General features: G+C 38.5%; 1 protein-coding gene across 1 annotated transcript; it reads left to right on the top strand.

Moving 5' to 3' along the window:
• The first annotated feature begins 7,305 nt into the window (after positions 1 to 7,305).
• LOC124960095 (olfactory receptor 51F1-like) lies at positions 7,306 to 8,265 on the top strand. Its single transcript, XM_047518651.1, has one exon. It carries the CDS (start codon positions 7,306 to 7,308, stop codon positions 8,263 to 8,265), a length of 960 nt encoding a protein of 319 aa, XP_047374607.1.
• Positions 8,266 to 22,117: the final 13,852 nt, after the last annotated feature.

A 22,117-nucleotide genomic window follows, 5' to 3' on the forward strand; every position in this document is an offset into this window, starting at 1 on the left:
ATGTAGGTAGCAGGTTTACCACATATAGGCTGTCTGAGAAAAGATTCATGGGTTCTTGTACTTGAGTTAGGGCCATAGCAATTGCATATAACTCCTTAAATTGTGCTGACCCAATAACTGGTTCAAAATGGGTAATTACTTCCTGTTTCACTAATCTGGGAGAGGGGTGTAAATTACAACAGCAGATCCCTCTTTTCCTCCATCTGTGAATACATTTACAGCTTTAGGGAGGGGTTTAGTGGAAAAAAGTATAGGGGGTGCCCATTTTAGTTTTGAAAATGAGGACACCCATTTGGTTGACCCATAATAGCAATCAATCTTCCCTAAGAAACCCTCCAATGCACAGAATACTCTATTGTTATTCCTTTGAACCCACTCAAAATCTGACAGGCGATAAGGCACTGTCAAAACATTAGGCTCTTTTCCATAGTGCCTAAGGGCAGTATCCCTGCCTTTAATTATAAGATCAGCCAATTGGTCTAGGTGAGCGTAGACCCTAGAAGCCGCCCCTATGACTGCGTGTATCCATTGAAGGGGCTCTCCCTGCTGAGTTATGGCTGCAGTGGACAGCTGAGAACTGGGGAGAATCCAGAGGCTAAGGGGGTCTTCAGGCCAGTATCGAGCCAACCGGGTAGAGTTAAGGGCTGCTTGTATATTTTGGAGTATATGTTGATGGTCTTGAGTTAGGGTAATAATGTTTGTTGGATCTTTGTCCCGTAGCAGGTCAAAGAGAGGGAGGATGTCCTCCGTAGAGATAGGAAGCCATGGCCTCAACCAATTAAGTTCCCCTAATAATTTTTGTAAATCAACCAAGGAATAGGAGGATTGGAGGAGTAATTGAGGTTTAAGGGAACAAACAGAATCCAATTTAAGCTCAGTTCCCAGTATCTTGAAGGGAGGGACAGTTTGGACCTTATCATTAGATATATGTAGTCCTCCTCTCTCCAGAAGGCCTTGGAGTTCTTTGTATGCTGAGCTTAGTTGTAGAGCATTAGTGGGTCCTATAATAATGTCATCCATGTAAATATACAAAGTAATTTGTGGCCTTTTTCGTAGGGGTTGAAGGAGCTCAGAAACAAAATGTTGACAAAATGCAGGGCTATTTGCCATGCCTTGGGGTAGAACCACCCATTCATAACGTTCATCTGGTCCTTGATAATTGGTAGAGGGCACTGAGAAAGCAAACTTCTCACAATCGTCTGGGTGGAGTGGTATTGAGAAGAAACAATCTTTGATATCAATAACAAGAAGTAAGAGATCTCTTGGGATAGAGGGGATCCAGGGAAGACCCCTTAAAGGGGTTCCCACTGGAACCATATGACTATTAATTTTCCTGAGATCCTGAAGCATTCTCCATTTTCCTGATGTTTTTTGGATGACAAAAACTGGACTATTCCAGGGGCTTAGAGATGGTCTGATATGACCTAAGGTTAGTTGTTCTTGTACAATATTTCTTAAATGTTGAAGCTTATTTTGGGGTAATGGCCACTGTTCCACCCATATTGGGGGACTTGGGAGCCATTGAATGGCTGGCGTTATTGGAACAGTGGTCCTTAGGATTGGGGGTGAGGCTTTACCTGGGGAGCTGGGACCTTCTGCCTAGATGCCTCAAAAAGAGGGTCTCCTCTGTAATTGCTAAAAGGACCAGATAGATTAAATTGTTGTTCATATTCCTCTTGCTCAAGAAGGTCATCATACACTGCCTTGTGATCAGTTGTTATATAGACCTCTGCTTCCCCTAAGATATCCTGTCCTAGTAAGTTTGCAGTAAGACCTGAGGCCACGAGGGGGCGCACATCTCCCTGGGCACCGTCCACATCCCGCCATTTGAGCCAATCTTTGGTCTCTTCTGATTTAGTATTACCTCCTACCCCAAGCAACTGGGGGCCAGGAATCAACCTCCATTGAGGTGGAACTTCCTCCTTTCTTAACACAGTCCTATCTGCTCCAGTGTCGATGAGACAGCAGAATTTCTTTCCTGCTCTAAAAATGTCCATTTTTGGCCTGACTCTGGGGACAATGGGAACAGTCCAATGTGCCTTAGGGGGGCTATTGGGGGAGAAACGTCCTTTGTGTGACGGGGCTGGAGGGTGCCCCCTGATTAGTTTAAAGCTTTCCCCTCAATGTCAAATTTAGATTTGCAATCCTTCTGCCAATGGAATCCCTTTCTGCATCTTGGTTAAGGCGTTTTGGGGGTGGTCAGCCTTTGAGCTGAACTGGCCGGACTTTGAGCTGAACCCCTAGAGCGTCCGGACAGAGCCTCATAATACACCCGACCAGTGGGGCAATCCCTCTTGAAGTGGCCTGGTTGCCCGCAGCCATAACATACTCCTTTGCCCTTAGCCGCGACTGGTGACAAGGCTGCCGTGAGAGCCTCAGCAAGTGAGGCAGTTTGGGCCTGTAGGGCTGCAACCAAGGATTGAGACTGATGCACTTGCGTGCCAATATCTTTGGTAGCCACTATCCACCTTCCCATGGAGCGATCTTTCATCCCTGCACAGGCCAATTTGTGATCAGTAGTCATTCCTTCCCAAACTAACATTTTAACAAATTGATCTCTTAGGGGTCCCGGAGCAAATTTTCTCTGAAGGCTTCTTTCTACCCTTTCAATGAAGGTTGCTAGGTCCTCAGTTGCCTTCTGGGTAATTCCTGCGATGGGGGGTTCTGAGGGGCCCTCCTCTAGCTTTTTCCATGCTGCCAACCCTAGGGCTCTTACTTGTTCTTGATATGGGGCCGGGATGGCAGCCTGTAAGAGGCCAGTAGAGAATTGGTCACTGGACCCCGAGAGCATCCCATAAGTAACTGGGACGGGAGGGTTAGCGGCCTGGTTCCGTTCAGCCTGAGCATGACATTCTTCATTAAAAAAGGCGCACCACTTTAGATATAAAGGACCAGGAAGGACAGCTTTAGTTAGGTTCTTCCAATCCTGAGTGGTGCACTGCTGGTGGGCGAGGGCCTGGAGGATGGTTTCAGCCCAAGGGGAATTGGGCCCATCCTCTGAAACAGCTTTCTTTAGTTCCTTTAAATCTTGTGCCTCCCATGGGTACCATATAGCAGGCCGGTTACCCCCTGGGTTAGCATTTACAGGGAAGGCCATACAGGGAGGGGGGAGTTAGAGTCAGTGAGTTCTCCCCCAGTATCATAAAATGGCCACCGGGAAGATTTCCCGCCATCCGGACAAGATGGTGGCAATGAGCCTCCCCGGGGCGGTAGTGGGCCCTCCCTATGTGTAGAGGCTGGCTGCCCTCATGGTTCCTCAACCTCGGGAGGAGCAGATGGAGATGGATTGGGCTCCTCATTAAAGGTCTCCCAACGTTGTTTATGATGTGGCAAGTTTCTGGAAGGAGATGCAACAGGAGGAGCTTCTCTCCTGGAGAGAAGCAGGCCTTAAGGGCGGATAATGTAGGGTAGACTCCCAATGGGGGACTCTCCCCTAAACTGATTTCCCTCTTCCTAACAAGTTGTTCTACACAATCCAATGTGGACCAGTCAAAAAGATTAGCGGCAAGAAGCCAAGGAGCCACCCGAGTAAAGGTGTCCCAGGCTTTTTCCGCCTGTGTCTCAGACCACTCAAGGCCCCTACTCTTCAGCATGAGTCTAAGAGCTGAGAGCGCAGGGTCACCATGTGTGGTGTGTGTTTGCCCATCTTTTCAGGTCTGTCTTACCTCGGAACTCGCTTGGCCCGATCTGCTGGTACTTTCAGTTTCAAAACTGCCTCTTCACTTTGGCTGCGGTTCAGCCTTGAGGGGCCCAACGTTGGGCGCCAGATGTCGGGGTCTTAAGCCCCCTTGCTCTTCTCGACCAGCGACAAGGGAAGGGGACACTCCCCAACAAGGTCAGACCCGGATAGGTAAGGCCAACTGACCACCCGCTCCCAGCCCTCCAGGCGGAGGACAATCAGACGTGTCAGGGAGACCCGTCACAGCAGGAACTCGTTTATTGAGGAAGTCACACAGCTTTTATGTAGGGTGGGAGCTAGGCGGGAACCAATCAGTTTAAAGGTCAGCAAGGCAGGGGGGTTCACGCAGGCGAGAGTCCCGTTGGACTATATGGCAAGCATCGCGGAACTGTTGTTAACCAATCCCTGATGGTGGTCTGGTTTATCGTCATTAACTATTAAAACCGCCTTTGAGGCCTTGATCCTGCTCACTCACCAGGAAGGAAGGAGTCAGCCTGAGTTAGTTAAAGTGTCATTAGTCCCAACACCAGAAACTTTGCAACTCCTAGAAGAAAACAGGGTCAACACCCCAACCTACAGGTATAGGTGTGGCTTCCTCAGTAGAACTCCAAAAGTTCAGGAAATAACATCAAGAATCCATTTATTGGATAAAGAAAATGTGGTATATATATACAATGGAATATTACTCAGCCATAAAGAATGATAAAATTATGGCATTTGCAGGCAAATGGATGAAACTGGAGAATATCATGCTAAGTGAGATAAGCCAATCTCAAAAAACCAAAGGAAGAATGATATCGCTAATAAGTGGATGATGACACATAATGGCGGGTGGGAAGGGTTAGTGTTGGGGTAGGAGTTGGGTTTAGGGAGGGGGGCAGGAATGGAGGAAGGAAGGACTGTATAGATGGAGGGGAGGGGTGGGAGGGGTGGGGGGAAGGGAAAAAATAACAAAATGGAATCAAACAACATTACCCTATGTAAATTTATGATTACATAAATGGTATGCCTTTACGCCATGTACAGACAGAGAAACAACATGTATCCCATTTGTGTACAATAAAAAAAAAATAAAATAAAATAAATAAATAAATAAATAAAAAAGAATCCATTTATTAATAAATGAATGGCATCAAATCAAAAAGCTTCTGAATAGCAAAGGAAACAAGATTGTGAAGACAGAACCTACATAATGGGATAAAACCTTAGCTAGCTAATTTTCTGATGCAGGATTAATGTACAGAATATAAAGAACTTAATGAACGTTCCATTTACTGTCATTATTCAGAGTTTGCCTGGAATAGGTTACAGGACAGACACACACAGACACACACACACACACACACAGACACTCACACAAACACACACACACACACATACCAGAATGCACAGATACGTTAATACCTTGTATAAAATGGTGTTGTATTGCACATAGCCTATGCACTTTTCACTGTATACTTTAAAACATCTCTACATTATTTAGAGTGTCTGATACAATGAACATTCTAGATACATATTTGTTACACTATAGTGTTTAGGGAATAACAACAAAGAAAAACTTTTGTTCAGCAAAAAGGCCCATTTTTTTCCAAATATTTTCCATCTCTCATTAGTTGAATCCACAGATAGAGAACACATACATATGGAGAACTGCTAGTTTCTTTTGCTTTGCATTTTAAAAGTCCTTGGAGACCTCTGTTCACTTGAGTTAGTAGCTATATCCCTTCTGAGATTTCATAGCCCTGCTTGGTATTTATAGATAAAGGAAAGGGATTTCAGCATCTCTTTGATCGTGGTTCAAGGAAGATCCACATCTTACTGATGATCCCACAGCTCAATCCCAGCTGGCTATAATGTCCACGGCTGCAGAATTTTCTTCCATCTGCTAGCGAAGACAAAGAAGGGTCTCCCTTGCACAGTTGCTGATAAAAAGGTAGAGAAAAATGTCCATCCTGTTGACTTGGGGCTTTGATAGCTTTCTATTCACAAATATGCTGATAATCATACAGAAAAGTCAGAAAGCAGTAGGGCTCATCATAATACATTATATGATAATTTATAGTTAAAAATTTGGAAGTATTTTTTTCCTCAGAATTAAATTCCAGGAAACAAGAAATTTAACATAAACTATAGGAAACTCACATTAAAAAAATAGTAATGTGTATTCTTATTACAAAGCATTTATTCTCATGAGGTAAAGTTTCATTTTTATTTTTAAAAGTACAAGAATTATGAATATCTGATATTGGTATTATTTCCCTTTAATTCTTCCCAAAATATTAACAATGTAAATCTATTCCTTTAAAAATGTTTGTAGAATTAAAATTCATCAAGATTCTATAACAATTCTTTGTCTATAAACTGCTCTCTCATTCCCTGTCTGCAGAAGACCTCTGCCCTATTTCTAAGCCAGCATCTATCACCACACACTGCATGGGTAATAGGAAATGCCTCCATAGTTATTCCAGTGAGAAAGGTAGATAATTTCTTCACATAACTCTCCACCAAATTACACATTTACGAGTTACTCTCCAGTGTCCATGGCAATTCTGATTTCATCTTTCTAATGTGCTCTGCTCAATTATCCTGCTTTATATTCAATTGCCTATTACATTTTTGGGGACCCACCCATCAATTAACCCTCTCATTCTATACTTTTATTATATCTCTGTCTACTGTATTTTTAACCTCACTTTGTAAATGTATACATATCAGTAAGATTTTCCATCTTTCAAAATCCCTCCCTCCCTCACGATTTCATTCCTCATGGTCTCTTTCTCTCCTTGCTCTCACTGCCAAGTTACTAGAAGTAAAACACATCAAACCCCCACTACTTACTTTTCCATCCATTCCTCAAGCTGCTGTGGCAGGTTGTCTATTTTTATCCCTCAAGTTCTACTGTTTTTTTCCAGGGTTGCTAATGTGCTCTAAGCTGCTTTTGATTTTTCAAAATTTTTTTCCAGATTTGACTGCTTCAACAAGTTGACACTGTTGTTTATGCAAAACTATTCACAGTGCCGGGTTCCCTTGGTTGTCAAGTTTCTCACAAAGTTGTCTTTCTCTCCTGGCTTCAGGGATTTCTACCTTCTTCAAAATTTCCACAAAATTTCTGTCATCATTGTTTTTCTTTCAAATTCTACTCTCTGAGGTTTTTCATCTATACGTTTGGATGGAAATCATACAGTGAAAGGATGACTTCTATATTATACATTCCTCGTAAAATCTGAAGATCCTTGCCTGAAGATTCACACCAACAGGGCCACTTCAGATTCATGGATGTTTTTAAGTGGATTCTCTCACTCATCACACAATACAATATATTAAAAATTTAAGGTATTGATGTTATCTGTCTTTATTCATAGAATCAGGAGGAGCTTAAAAGGCTATAAATATCAACATAATTATTCTCAAAATGGGTGGTTATATAAACATATTTCATTGCATTTAAGAACAAAAATCCTGATTTCTTTGCTAAATGTCGCTATTTACAAACACGAAGAGAAATTATAATTTAATTTAGTGCATTTTCAATGATAGAGACCTTATCTAGTACAATATAATTCTAAATATTTCTATAAAATACTGTAATTCATTACTTCTACAGAATGTGAGCACTGTGAAGAGGAATGCTACAAATCCAGGACAACATGAACATCCTCAATAACATGACATCCAGATTTCCAGCTTTCTCACTGACTGGTATTCCTGGCCTAGAGTCTGCCCACGCCTGGATCTCCATTCCCTTCTGTTGTCTCTATGCCATTGCCCTGTCTGGGAACAGCATGATCCTAATAGTCATCAGCACCCAGCAGAGTCTCCATGAGCCCATGTACTATTTCCTCTCCATGCTGTCAGCCACAGATCTGGGCCTGACTCTTTCCACAATGTCCACAACCTTGGGTATCCTCTGGTTTGGTGCAAATGAAGTCAGCCTAGACAGATGCATTGTCCAGATGTTTTTTCTCCATGGATTTTCTGTCATGGAATCTGGGGTGCTGGTATCTATGGCTTTTGACCGCTACGTGGCCATCTGTGATCCCCTGAGATACACTACAATTCTCACTAATTCCAGGATCATTCAGATGGGTCTCCTAGTGATTACACGTGCTGTGATATTAATATTACCACTGCAATTGCTCCTTAAGTCTCTCTCTTTCTGTAGAATGAATCCCCTTTCCCACTCCTACTGCTACTATCCAGATGTGATCAAATTAGCATGCTCAGACACTCGGGCCAATAGCATCTGTGGATTAGTTGCTCTCATCCTGTCCACAGGGATAGATATGCCATGCATTGTCCTGTCTTATATTTTGATAATTCGCTCTGTCCTCAGTATTGCCTCACCTGAGGAACAGCAGAAGGCCTTCAGCACCTGTGTGTCCCACATTGGAGTGCTAGCTATTTTCTACGTCCCCCTGATGAGCCTGTCCTTGGTACATCGCTATGGTGGGTCAGCACCCAAAGTGGTCCATTCAATGATGGCCAGTGTATGCTTGCTTCTGCCCCCCGTGCTCAACCCTATTATCTATAGTGTAAAAACAGAACAGATTCGCAAGGCTATCCTTCGTCTGCTCCCTGCAAAGTAAATTGAATTATTACTTTTGAGAAAAAACTGATCTAAGTTACTTATACTATAGGAAAGAAACGCTGGTAGATCACTGCCTATTTGATATTATTTATCATGTTTTCATTTATTCAACATTTAGTAAATATTTTTGTATTTTCAGTGTATATATATATGTATATATATACATAGATGGAGTGATTCTAGATGGAGTGATTGCAAACAAAATTTAATGAGGAGGGCAGAAGTCAAAGCAAAGAACTCTGTGAGGGTGTTCCATAATGGGAGTCTGACACAGAAGAAATCTGGAACCCAGGAAATGTGGATACAACAGAGAACACAGAATGATGAAATTGCTCAATTCATTATTTCTTATGTCTTGTGCTATCCTAAAATTGTAGTCACAAGAAGGTGAAGAATGCTACTCTTAGGAAATTAACAGGAGAAGAAATAAGACAGAATAATTTTAAACACTAAGAGTAAAATTTGGTGAATGTACAAAGCAAGAGCATTTTTAGGACAATATTTCAAAGGTAATGATCAAAGAGAATGGCTTACATTTAGAGAAGTAAGGTAGCTGTTTGTAGTGTACCTATAATACCTGCCAGGAGCTTGATCAGAAATAATGAAGGCAAGAATTCAAGTATCCCATGAAGGCATTAAGGGTTGACAACTAAGTTAGCAAACCTTCAAATTCTGAGTTCTGAAGTCCTCTACCAGAAATAAAATTGATCCCATAAACTCATAAATCAGAGGTCTGCAGGTGGCAATCCAAGAATGACCCAAGCTGTGTAGGCCAGGATGTTGTCAGCCCCACTTTTCTATCTCCAGTGCACCTCATACCAACATCATTACCATGCTGACTTGAAAATTTCAGCATTTGTAACTTGTTGCCTACTGGGATGGATTCCAAGCTTCTAGAGGACATAAGTTGTGCCTTGCTTATTTATGCATCCCCCAGGTTTATCAGGGCTAGGCATAGAGAGGTGTTCCAGACATAGTTGTTGAATTTTGAGATGCAGAGATTGAGAATCCCTGGAAAACAACCTATATGTTGGAGTACTAGTTTCCAAAGTGTACATTGAGCTAGGCTCAGTGGTTCATGATCCCAGCAACTTGTGAGGCTGAGGCATGTGGATTGCAAATTCAAGATATGAGTGGGCTATTTAGCAAGACCTTCTCTCAAAATAAATATAAAGTGGTTGGGGATGTAGATCTGTGGTGGAGCATATGCCTAACATGCACAAGGCCCTGGGTTCAATCTCCAGTACCACTAATATATAAATGAACAAGCACATAAATGTAAATAAATATATTCATGGCTTCTGCACCCACTATAATGTTAAATCTGGGAGGTGGCAGTTCAACTACAATTAGAAACAGAAAAGAAACTTTTATGCAAAGTTCTGAAGGGAGACCTCACTGTGAGTTATGTTGTTTGTGACCTTAGCACAATATTCAACTGTCAAGAACTATTAAACATGGTGATCATAATGACGATGGTGTGTAGTCACTGAATCAATCATAATGGGCATGGATAAACTAGAATGGTGAACTACAATTCTTAGAGATTCTCTAGCAGCACATGGAGAAATGTGTATAGTTCATTTGTGGTAGGAACAGAGACAGTAGGTAGAGGGAGATATTCCAAAATCTGATTTGTGTTCCCATTGGGGATTATCACCCTTTCTCGCCTTGTCTTCTCTCATACATAGCCCCCATTCTAAGGAAGAGAACCATGACCCTGTTTTCTATCATATAATAATCATTGCTTATACCTTCCCCAAACACCAATGGCATCCCTTCTTCTGGAAAAAAGAAGATAGGATGAGAGACTCATTTTCAAGTATGAAATATTGTCAAAAATATTGAATTCCAAAATGAAGCAGGAGGACCCCACAAACATTCTGTGAATCCCCCAAACTCTCAATAAAATTATTTTACCATTTATTGCTTCTTAAATATAGGTGTACATTTTAATTTTCAATACTTATATACTCACCTATTGAAATAGCTGTATAGGAGCCAGGGGTTATAGCTCAGTTGGTAGAGTGCTTACCTTGCAAGCACAAGGTCCTGAGTTCAATCTCCAGCACTGCAAATAAAAAAAAAAATAGCTGTATAGGATCATTGTATATTTCATAGGGTAAGTTGTTATGCTATGTATGCATTCTTCTTAAATATTTCTCAACATTCAGTGCAATTTTAAACCTGTAAGTAGTACACAATATATGCTCAATAAATCTTTGATCGAACCTAGGAAACATATTAAGTGTGATTTTCTTTCCTTTACAAAGGTATACTTTGCCTTCAGGAAAAGATGCCTTCCATAAAGAAAAATATTATTATGGCATTTGCAAATAAATGGATGGAATTGGAGAATATTGTGCTAAGTGAAATAAGCCAATCCCAAAAACACAAAGGCTGAATGTTTTCCCTGATAAGTGGATGATGATACCAAATGGAAGTGGGGGTGGGGGTGAGAGAAGAATGGAGAGTCTTTAGATTATGTAGGAGGAAATGAGAGGAGGGGGGCATGAAAAATGGTGGGATGAGACAGACATCATTAGCCTATGTACATGCATGATTCCATGAATGGTATGAATCTACATTATGTACAACCATAGCAACGAAACAATGTACCCCATTTGGTACAATGAATCAAAATGTGATCTGTAAAAAATTTTAAAAATAATTATTTAAAAAATTAAATAATATGAAAAGAAGCAAAAAAAAGAAAGAAAAAATGGCTCCCCTTAAAATGTCAATTTGTATACTGAGAAAATCTATATTAAACTAATATTTGTAGATTTATAGCAAATCAAAAAATCTGAATATAATTAGCAATTTTCTAGTAGCATCTTCAAGGGATTCCTCTTCTAATACTGTGGAAGCAGAGACCCCAGAAGCATTGCAACTTTAGAGAGGAATAAAGCATGAGTACTTAATTCAACCTAATAAGACACATGAAGGAGAAAAGGCTTCAGAAGAATACATACCTACATCTACACATCATGAAATCATTTTTATTTAAAACTTTGCACAGTGGACACAGACACATAACAATCTCTACCCTTACTAATTTATATTCAGCATCCTCACATATCAAACTAGATATTTTGCCTAAATATAAAGTGCAAATAGCTATTTCACAGGAATCTAAAGCAGTTCTCTATTACAACTCGCCAATAGACAAGACAATGAAATTATGTCTTTTGCTGGTAAATGGATAGAAATAGAACATCATGCTAAATGAAATAAGTCAGATACAGAAAATCAAGGGACAAAGGTTTTCTCTTATGTGTGGAAGCTATAGAGAAATAAAGAATTGAAAAAAATGGGAGTGTCTCAAGTAAAAGGAAGGGAGGACAAATGATGTGAAGAAGAAGAAGGGTAGAGAGGAGGATTGGGAAAGGAGAGGAACAATGAATTCCACTTTTATTTGTATCTACAAGGCACCAATTAAAAATAAATTAAAAAGAGAGTATCCAGTCCTTAATTTCTAAATGTGTAGGAATGCTGGGAATTCACATACTAAATAACACCAGGGCACACAGCTCTGGTCCAGCGTATTTCTTTTTCAGTGTATGGTGTATCCGTTAACTATGCTGGGGTCAAACTAGGCAGTGTCAGTAGCTGCACCTTCTGCATGTAGCTACAGCATATCAATCTGTGAAGAACACAGGATTTGGACTCAACAGACTCAGAATCAAACTCCATAGAGTTTATTTTAAGCAAGGTATTTAATATTATAATTCCTAATTTCTTCCTTTGTAAATTAAGATCTTGAGTATACATGCTGAAGAATTATGCTTCACACTGAACAAAATCATGAACACAAAACTGCAAATATAGAACATGAATAAATGGGTGCTTTGTGAGTGTTGTTGCTTTTGCTGTTTTTATTGTCAAACAATGAATACAGGTCAATGTGGGGTTGAAAAAAAAAAAGAGCCGCAGAGTGTGTCATTGGATTAGGTAGATTCCAACAGAACAATCAGTTTTCAAAGAGAAAAATGGAAAACTCACCTAAGTTCTCAGATGCTGCGTTCCAGAATGACCTCTAACAGGAGCATGCAGTTCCCTAAGAGAGCATGTGTGTTCAAAAGGAAGAGGGTCAGAGATCCAGGTGTGGAAGGAAGTCAGTCTTGAAAAATCTTTGGGAAAGAAAACTGGGACTTGAGATTTGGTGTTGCTGAGAAATGGCACAGTGAGTTGGTGAGGGCATACCCATCTGCATTGAGCATCCATGCTTCTCAGAGGAGCCAAACTTCAAATATATCTATGCCTGAGAAACTGCTAAGCAGGTTCTCCAGATCTGTGGAGCCAGCCCAGGAGAAGAGAAACACAGTAGCACTCATCCATTCAGCAGTGCAGTCCCTTGGTTTCTAACACATTTTTCACACACTTAATATTGCCTCATCCTAAGTCAAAGCAGTTTTAGCCATTAAGGACCAGCAGGACTATCCTGAATTGATGGGGAAAATTAGAGGAAATGGAGCTGAGATGGTGGTACTTTGCTAAGAATAACCTCCAACTCTCATGGACACCTGACCGCATTTTCAACCACCATGGGAGTCAACGGCAGGAAACCAAGCAAAGTCCACAAGATCATGGTAGGAATGTTGGTATTAAATGCTGAGTTGTGAGTTATTCCTGGTTGTACCACATGCAGTCAACATACAAGAGTAACTGCTGTGCATTATGGCGATGAGGGAAGAGAACTTATACATGAGGTTTTGGAAGAGTTTTTGTACTAGGCTAAACTTCTCTGAGGTACAGAAGTTAAAAAAAAGGAGAATGATCAATCAATGAGAAGCTTTATTGGACTCCTTCTTCAGAAGCAACAATCGTGCTCCAGATAAAAACATTCTCCTTTCATTCTTCTAATTTGAGTCAATCATTTAAAAGTAGCATTTTTTTCTGTTGTCCCTCTGTTATTAGTTCAGGCTACCTTGAAATAATATTCAGTCCCTTATTGTCATACAATAATTTTCTCAGTCTTATGAGAAGTTATATGTAGACCTTCTACACATGAGAACCCTGTAGAAATTCTATAGTTGTGACATGGTGATCTACTGGTCTTGAGAGAGGATGCTAAAGTTTCTAGCAGAATCTCAGTTACCAAACTATTCAATAGGAAATTATAAAGATCATGGGATTCTAAGAGCTCAAAGGAGAAGAAAGATTTGGTAATATAGTGTACTTACTTCCAGGGTGAAGTATACTATTCAGTTTTTGAATGCCTTCCTCTTTCTCCCCTTACAAACTATAAGAAATATGAATAGAGGGAGAGGCAAAATTGAGAGATTATGAAACATCTATTATTTTTCATTCTATAACAATGTGTAGTACATTGGCGTTAGTAACATAATAGCATTTCTGAATTTGCTACAAATAGTATTAGCTTTGCCCTTGTTAATATCCCCAGAAAAGGTATGATATTTGAAGAAAACATGGTAAATAGAAAACAATCTGTAGGTAGAATTGGCATAATAATCATGTACATAAAGGTTTGTGACTCATTATCCATGGTAGGTTCTATGATGCCTTTCCGCCTTTTACCCTGCACAGATGAAGTCTCACCACTTCCTGTGTCATTCCTGTCTTGAGGACTTTACATTTTTTCTCCCATGCCCTTTCTTCCACAGCATATTAAATATACGGAGATACAGCCAAAACTGCTTGTAGAAAAGTTTTTAGCCATAAACAGCTATGTTAGGAAAAAGGGAAAGGCTGTGAGCAACATTTTTTTTAAAAAAATCTATCTCCATCATTTGAATAAAGAAATGCAAATTCATCTAAAAGACTAACAAGTTTAAGAGATAAGAATGATCAATTATAATTGAGCAAAAGTATATATAATCAACATTGGGCATGAAGATGTACGTGACATTATTACATATTCTGAAGTGATTTTTAAAGGTATAAAAATGATTTTTAAATACCTTGACACTGATGGTTTTGAAAATTAATATGAAGTACTTGGATATCTGACATTATAACAAAAAACAGCCAAAGAAGTATAATAAGTTTTCAATAGTCCCATACATTATATCCACCTTGTCTTCCAATCCAAAGATGGATGGAAGGAAGGAAGGAAGGAAATAAGGGAGAAGAAGGATTGGAATGATAGAATGATATAGGAAGAGAAGAAGAAAGGAAACAAGGAACTAAAAGAACAATTGACTTCAGTTTGTAGTTGTAAGATCTGACTCTAAATAAACTTCAAAAAATGAGAAAATTATCACTTCCTAAAGTGTAATAAACTTGTTTATAAACCAATTTTATTCAACATTACAGAGGACCAAGAAAAAGATAAAACACAGACACACAGAATAAATGGAAAGGAAGGAAGAAATAAAATATTATATACAGAGAACATAATAGGTTACATAGAAATAAGAAGGACCCATTATATACTTTAAATCAAGGTATGACAAGATCTCTGATACTTTATTACCATATAAAAGTTATTTTTCTTATTTTCACTAATATACAGGAGAATAAATATAACGGTTTACATGATGTTAATCAAAAACAATAAATATCAGAGAATAAACTTAACCTAAGTGTAAGACACCTCTACCCTGAAATCTATAAAATATCATTGAAAACTTTCTCTCAGCAAAGGAAACTATCAGCAACGCGAAGAAAGAGCCTACAGAGTGGGAGAAAATCTTTGCCAATCATACTTCAGATAGAGTACTAATCTCCAGAATCTATAAAGAACTCAAAAAACTCAACACCAAGACTACAAATAACCCAATCGATAAATGGTCTAAGGAAATGAACAGACACTTCACAGAAGAAGACCTACAAGCAATCAACAAACATATGGAAAAATGTTCAACATCTCTAGTAATAAGAGAAATGCAAATCAAAACCACCCTAAGATTCCATCTCACCCCAATTAGAATGGCGATTATCCAGAATACAAGCAACAACAGGTGTTGGCGAGGATGTGGGGAAAAAGGTACACTCATACATTGCTGGTGGGACTGCAAATTAGTGCAGCCACTCTGGAAGGCAGTATGGAGATTCCTTAGAAAACTTGGAATGGAACTACCATTTGACCCAGCTATCCCACTCCTTGGCCTATACCCAAAGGACTTACAATCAGCATACTACAGAGATACAGTCACATCAATGTTCATTGCTGCTCAATTCACCATAGGCAGATTGTGGAACCAACCTAGATGCCCTTCAGTTGATGAATGGATAAAGAAACTGTGGCATATATATACAATGGAATATTACTCAGCCATAAAGAATGAAAAAATTATGGCATTTACAGGCAAATGGATGAAATTGGAGAATATCATGCTAAGTGAGATAAGCCAATCTCAAAAAACCACAGGAAGAATGATCTCGCTGATAAATGGATGATGATACGTAATGGGGCGTGGGAGGGGTTAGTTTTAGGGTTAGAGTTAGGGTTAGGGAGAGAGGGCAAGAATGGGGGAAGGAAGGACTGTATAGAGGGAAAAGAGGGCTGGGAGGGGTGGGGGGAAGGGCAAAAATAACAGAGTGAATCAATCAACATTACCCTATGTAAATTTATGATTACACAAATGGTATGCCTTTACTCTCTGTACAAAGAGAGAAACAACATGTATCCCATTTGTTTACAATAAAATATATATATATCATTGAAACTAAACTAATCCTTGCTAAGTGGAAGAATAAACCACATTAACTCATTAGACAATTCAGTACTGAGTGCTGTGGAAATATCTTTCAAAGTCAGTTTATAGATTCAGCTCAATTCCACCAGAACCTCAAAAATATCTCTGTGGATGTGGGTGGATGTGTCTAAAATCCATGATGAAATCAAAAGAATAAAGTTGAAGTGTCACTCTGCTTGATACCAGGCCTTCTGATAGGGCTGCAGTTCTTAAAACAATATGTGGTTTGAGAACACAATTAGACAAACTGAGTAGTGAGGCAAAACATTTTACCCAAAACAGACACACTGCATGTATGGAATGTATTTACTACAAGCATTGAACCATAGAGCCAAGAAGAAAACATGATTTCCTCCACGAAATTTCCTAGTTAAGTGTATATTTACAAACAAAGACTAAATTTATTTCTGCTATTTCATTATTTATTTAAAAGGAAATGCAGATAGTTTTATCAGCATCCCTATGTAGTGTGTGCATATTTGTGTGTGTGTGTTTGTACACATCTATAATCAATTTATATGTTTATAGACATAGATGAATATATATTTGAGGCATACACTGTAGATTTTTTTTTAATTTTTGTTCTTTTAGTTTTACATGACAGTAGAGTACAATTTGACTTATTTATACGAATATGAATTACATCTTATTCTAAGTAGTATCCCAGTCTTTTGCTTATACATGACACAGAGATTCACTGTGGTGTATTCATGTATGTACATAAGAAGGTTATGTCAGAATCATTCCACTGTTTTCCTATTCCTGTCCTCCCTCTCTTCCCTTCATTCCTCTTTGTCTATTATCTATTGAACTTTTATTCTTTCCCTCCCCTTCTGGTTGTGTGTTAGCATCCACATATCTGACAGAACATTTGACTTGGTTTTTTGGGGATAGGCTTATTTTGCTTGGCATAATAGTCTTCAGATCCATCCACTTTCTAGCAAGTTTCACCAAATCATTCTTCTTGATTGCTGATTAATATTCCATTGTGTGTACATACCACGTTTCCTTTATCCATTCACCTTGAAGGGCACCTGGGTTGGTTCCATAGCTTAGCTATTCTGAATTGAGCTGCTATAAACATTGATGTGTCACTCTAAGATGCTGTTTTTTAGTTCCTTTGGGTATATACCAATGAGTTGGATAATTGGGTGAAATGGTGGTAACAGAGAATAAATTTGACCTCCACCTAAAGCCATCAACAAAATTGATATCAAATGGAAGACAATATTTTTATTAAAAAGCTTCTAAAAATAACAGGACAATATAGTTTAGCTGTTGGAGCAAGTGACAAATGGAATTGTAAGATACTAAAACTCTAGGAAAAACAGAAAATAGTGAGAAACTCCGTTTATCGAGGGACACTTTCGAGACTTTAAAATTGGAAACAAGACTTGTGTGCTGTATATAAAAGTAACTGCATAAATCAATAACAAAAGAGCTAATGGAAAATTGAGGAAATGCTCACAAGAGAAACTTTATAAAAATTTATGAAATGCCATTAAACATATGAAAAGGTATATATCATTAGTAAGGAAAATGAGGACAGATACAGAAATCAGATAGACAACTAGTAGCATTAAAGTCACTGGCAAACAGTCGACCTTGATTTTTGTGACAACTTATTTTATTTAGCATGACAGATTTCATTTCCACCATAATTTCATTCTTTATGGTTGAGTAGTACTCCATTGTGTATATATACCACATTTTCTTTATCCATCCATCACCCATCTAGGTGAAGGGCACCTAGGTTGGTTTCATAGCAGGAGGATTTTTTAAAAAGAGAAGGAAAGAGAGAGAAAGATTAAAAAAAGGAGAGGAGATTCCATCAAAATGGAGAAAAGATTAGTAGAGTAAACAAAGGGAATTAAGGAGGAGGAAGAAGGGGTGAGAAAAAGGGAGAGTGGAATAATCTAAACAAACTTCCTTGTGTGCATGCAAGGACGTGGCATGGTGGGTCCTGGAAAGTAAACTATAAATGAATTGAAGAGGAAGCAGTGGAACAGAGCGGCCAGGAAAGCACTGGGGAATGAATTGGAGCAGGTTGTGTTTCATACATTTGTGATGATGTCAGAGTGTATCCTGGTGTTGTACATAACTAAAGGAGAATAAAATAAATAAGAAATACTGGTTAAACTAAATACCGGTAAGACAGGTTAAAAGGGATGCTCATATTCTGCTGACCTGAAGGCAAATTGCTACACTCTTTCACAAAAGTCTGGCAACATCCCAAAGAACTCAGCAATTTCACTCCAAGAATATAACAGAAATAAATGGCCTATATATGAACTCTGTAAACCTTGTGTAATGTTCATAGCAGTGTAATAACTTATAACAAAAACCTGAACGTAACTGAAGTGCTAGGAAAAAGAAGAATCAACAATTCTGGGCATATTGATTCACTTACAAGAATTAAAATGAACCACAAGAAACGGATAAATCTCACACACACACCAAGAAAGGAGGTAGACACAAAAATGCAAATAATGTATTATTCCATTTGTATGTTTGTATTTTATTGTAAAATAGAAGGAAATCACGAATACAGGCAATCTGGATGTGGGAAATCAAGATAGTAATTATTCAAAGTGAAAGAGAGGAGAGTTACTGGGATGGGGTAGCAGTGGATATCGAGTAATGTTGTAGATCAAGATTGGCAAATTATGACCCAACCCACTGCCCAATCTGGCCCCATTCCTGATTTTGTGAATGAAACTTAATTTTGGAACTAGCCATATATCCACTCAGTATTCTTGATGACCATTTTCATGCTGCAACAAAAAGTTGAGTACTTAAGAATAAGAATTACATGACATGAAAAACTAAAATATTTACTCTATGAGCCATTATAAAAGAAAAAAGAAAAAAAATCTTGCTGAACCTATTCTATATCATTGGCTGGACAGCACTTATGTTTGATAAATCATTGACTGATGCACTAAAGAAAAGAGCAGCTTACTGAATCTAAGTGATTAGCTCTCAAAATTTCATTTATAAATCAATAGAACCTTATTTGTTCTCCATGAACATGAACATGTATGTTCATGGAGATGTATCTGGAGTATTTTAATTGATGTACACAAGGTAAAAGTTCAATCTTTGCCTTCAACTCTTTAAAACCCACATGAATAATCATGACATATCACTTGGGAAAGGAGCAAATGTCACTCAGCATATTAATGTTTCTATGTCCATAGCAACCAGAGATGGCATGGTATTGAAAAACAACCAGGCTACATTTTGTTAAACCATTAAGTAGTGCCTTAAACACACAGAATTTTATGTCAGAAGCCTAGTACTGCTTAGTTGTGTTCTTAAATAACACTGGTGTCTCATTTCAGCCTTAGTTGGAGAAGAACAGGCTTCCAAGTTTGCATGGTTTTGAGCAGAATTCCATCAGTACTTGTTGATGGAAGGACTCAATTTCTCACTAGATGCTGTCTGCAGAAGGCCACATTTACCTACTGGCTGATGGATGGCTGGAGTGTGCCCTCAGGCTTTGCCTGCCCCACTTGGCAGCTTGTTTCACCAAAGTCAGGATGACAAGCATGCTCTTGAGATCCATCACCATCTTTATATCCTGTTGGTTACAAGAGAGTCACAATTACTACCTGCACACATGAGAGGATTACACAGAGGCTTGAGTATAAGGAGGCAATCAGAAACCATTTCATTATTTCCTTATCAGATCAGCCGAGTATAAACCTCATTAAGAATATTAGATCCTTCAAGGCAACAGTGGTGACTTCTCATTCTTTAACAATCATTCAAATTACTCACCATGATTTGCTCACAGTCCATTTTTGTTGTTCAACTACCTGTCCAAATGTTCCATGGGGGGCTTATGTAGTACTTGAATTGAACCTCTCAGATTTTCTGACATTGAAATTTCTAGCAAGAGAACATAGGTATAATAATCAAACAGAAATCACTCAAAAATGTCTAAATTAGGACCAAATTGATATTGTTTTCCAAGCAAACACAATAATCTCATTCAGTGTCTGTCTTCTCTATAAAGGAGAAATGCAATCTTTTGGTGTGGATCTTCTTTCCTATGAACCTAGAATAGCTGGGCTGTTGAGAAGTCTGCCCTATTACTCAACAGCCCACGTTGACAAGGGATGCCAAACGTCCCCAACAATCCTGCATCTTGAACTTAGAACTCCATTAAAATATCAAGTAAGAGAACAAGTACACATGTACATCAGTATTTTCCATATACTGCAGTGTCTCCAGACAGGTGCGCAGTGGGGCCAAATTAATATATCAGGAAATCAGGAGCTGATCCATTTCTGGTTGAAATGAGATTGTTTTGAGAATAGACATATCATCGACCTTATGAGTCAATATTGTTATATAGGCCTAGGAGACTGGAATGCAAATTTTTCTTAAGCTTCTTTGTCACCATATGTATTCCAGTCAACAGTAGTTTGTTTTCCTATCTTCCCAAAATACTTAAAATTAAGAGAAAATGACAAGCATCCTCCTATTTCCCAGCATCAAGAACAATGTCTAAACTTTCCAAAGTGAATCAAAGACCTAGTAATTAGAACAGAAACTTTGCAGCTACTTGGAGGAAAATGTAAGGTCAACTCAACAACATTCAGGCACAAGTAATGACTTCCTCACTAGAACTCCAAAAACTCGGGAAATATTACCAAGCATTAATAAATGGGATGGCATGAATGAAAAAAACCTTTACATGGCAAATAACTTTAAAATGTGCGAATAGAGAACCTATAGAATGAAAAAAATCCTGGCTAGCTATTCTTCCAATAGAGGATTAATGTTCAGAATATATAAAGAATTCAATAGCCTTTCCATTTATAGTCATCACTCAATATTCATGTGGAACTGGTTATATGACCTCCGTGTACACCTGAATGCAAAGAGGCTTTAATCCCATATAAAATGGTGTTGCATTTGCACATCCCACTGTATATTTTAAATCATCTCCAGGTTGCTTTTAATACTGAATACAATGAAAATGCCATACAAATAGTTTTTATACTATAGTGTTTAGGGGATAATAATAAGGAAAATTCTGTTCATGTTCAACAGATATGCCACTTTTTCCAAACAGTTTCCATCTATGGTTGATTGAACTCACTGATACAGAATATATAGATATGGAGAGCTGAGTATGAATGGATAATTTAGTTCCTTTGACTTTTCTTTCCATTTCAATTATCTCTGGAGACCTCTGTTCACTTGAGGTAGTGACAAAAATCCTTCAGAGATTTCAAAGCTCAGTCCTATATTTATAGAAAGGGAGAAATGGATTTCAGTGTTTCTTTGACCATTGCTCAAAGAAGATCCACATCTTACTGATGATCCCACAGCTCAATCCCAACTTACTATAAAATTCATGCCTCCACAAGTTTAGTCTATCCCCTTTCTGCTAGCAAAGACAGAGAAGGCTCCTCTTTCCACCTGCAGCTGATAAAAAGGTAGAAGTGCTCCTTGTATTGACTTTTCATTTTGATTGCTTTCTATTCACAAATATGCAAACATACATACTGAAAAGTCAGAAAACAGGGTGTACCATGATATAACATTATCTAATAATGTACAGTGAAAATAGAATGAAATTCCAGGGAACTAGAAAATTAACAGAAACTACAGAAAACTACCATGAAAATAAATGGTAACGTGTAGATTTACTTTACTCTCTGCTGCCTAGTATTTTTTAAATGCTTCATTTAAAGTGCTAGCATTATAATAACTAATATTTCTGTACTTTGAATTTATGTGTACCTGTAATTGATGTAACAATGTAAATCTATTACTTTAAAATTATTTTTAGAATTATATTTAAATAAGTCTCCATAACATTTCTTTTTCTAGATAGCCAATTGTTCTCATTTCCTGTCTACTGAAAACTGCTACCTTATTGTCAGCCCAGCATCTATCACTTTATCCTTCCTGGACAGCAGGAAACCTTCCCCTTGTGATTCACAGATAAAGGTAGACATTGGTGACAAGTCCCTCACATGACTTTCCACCAAACTATCAATTTGCCAGTATCTCCTCTACTGCTGATGGAAATGAAGATCCTCATTTTTTGAGGCCTAATTACTGTCATGCTCTGAATGTCTTCAGAACTCAATTGTCAATGAATCCTTCTCATTCTATAGTTTCAATCTCTATCTGCTGCCCTTACTTTTTAAAATTATACACTTC

This window comes from Sciurus carolinensis, chromosome 11, assembly GCF_902686445.1.
Source record: "Sciurus carolinensis chromosome 11, mSciCar1.2, whole genome shotgun sequence".
Taxonomy (NCBI): domain Eukaryota; kingdom Metazoa; phylum Chordata; class Mammalia; order Rodentia; family Sciuridae; genus Sciurus; species Sciurus carolinensis.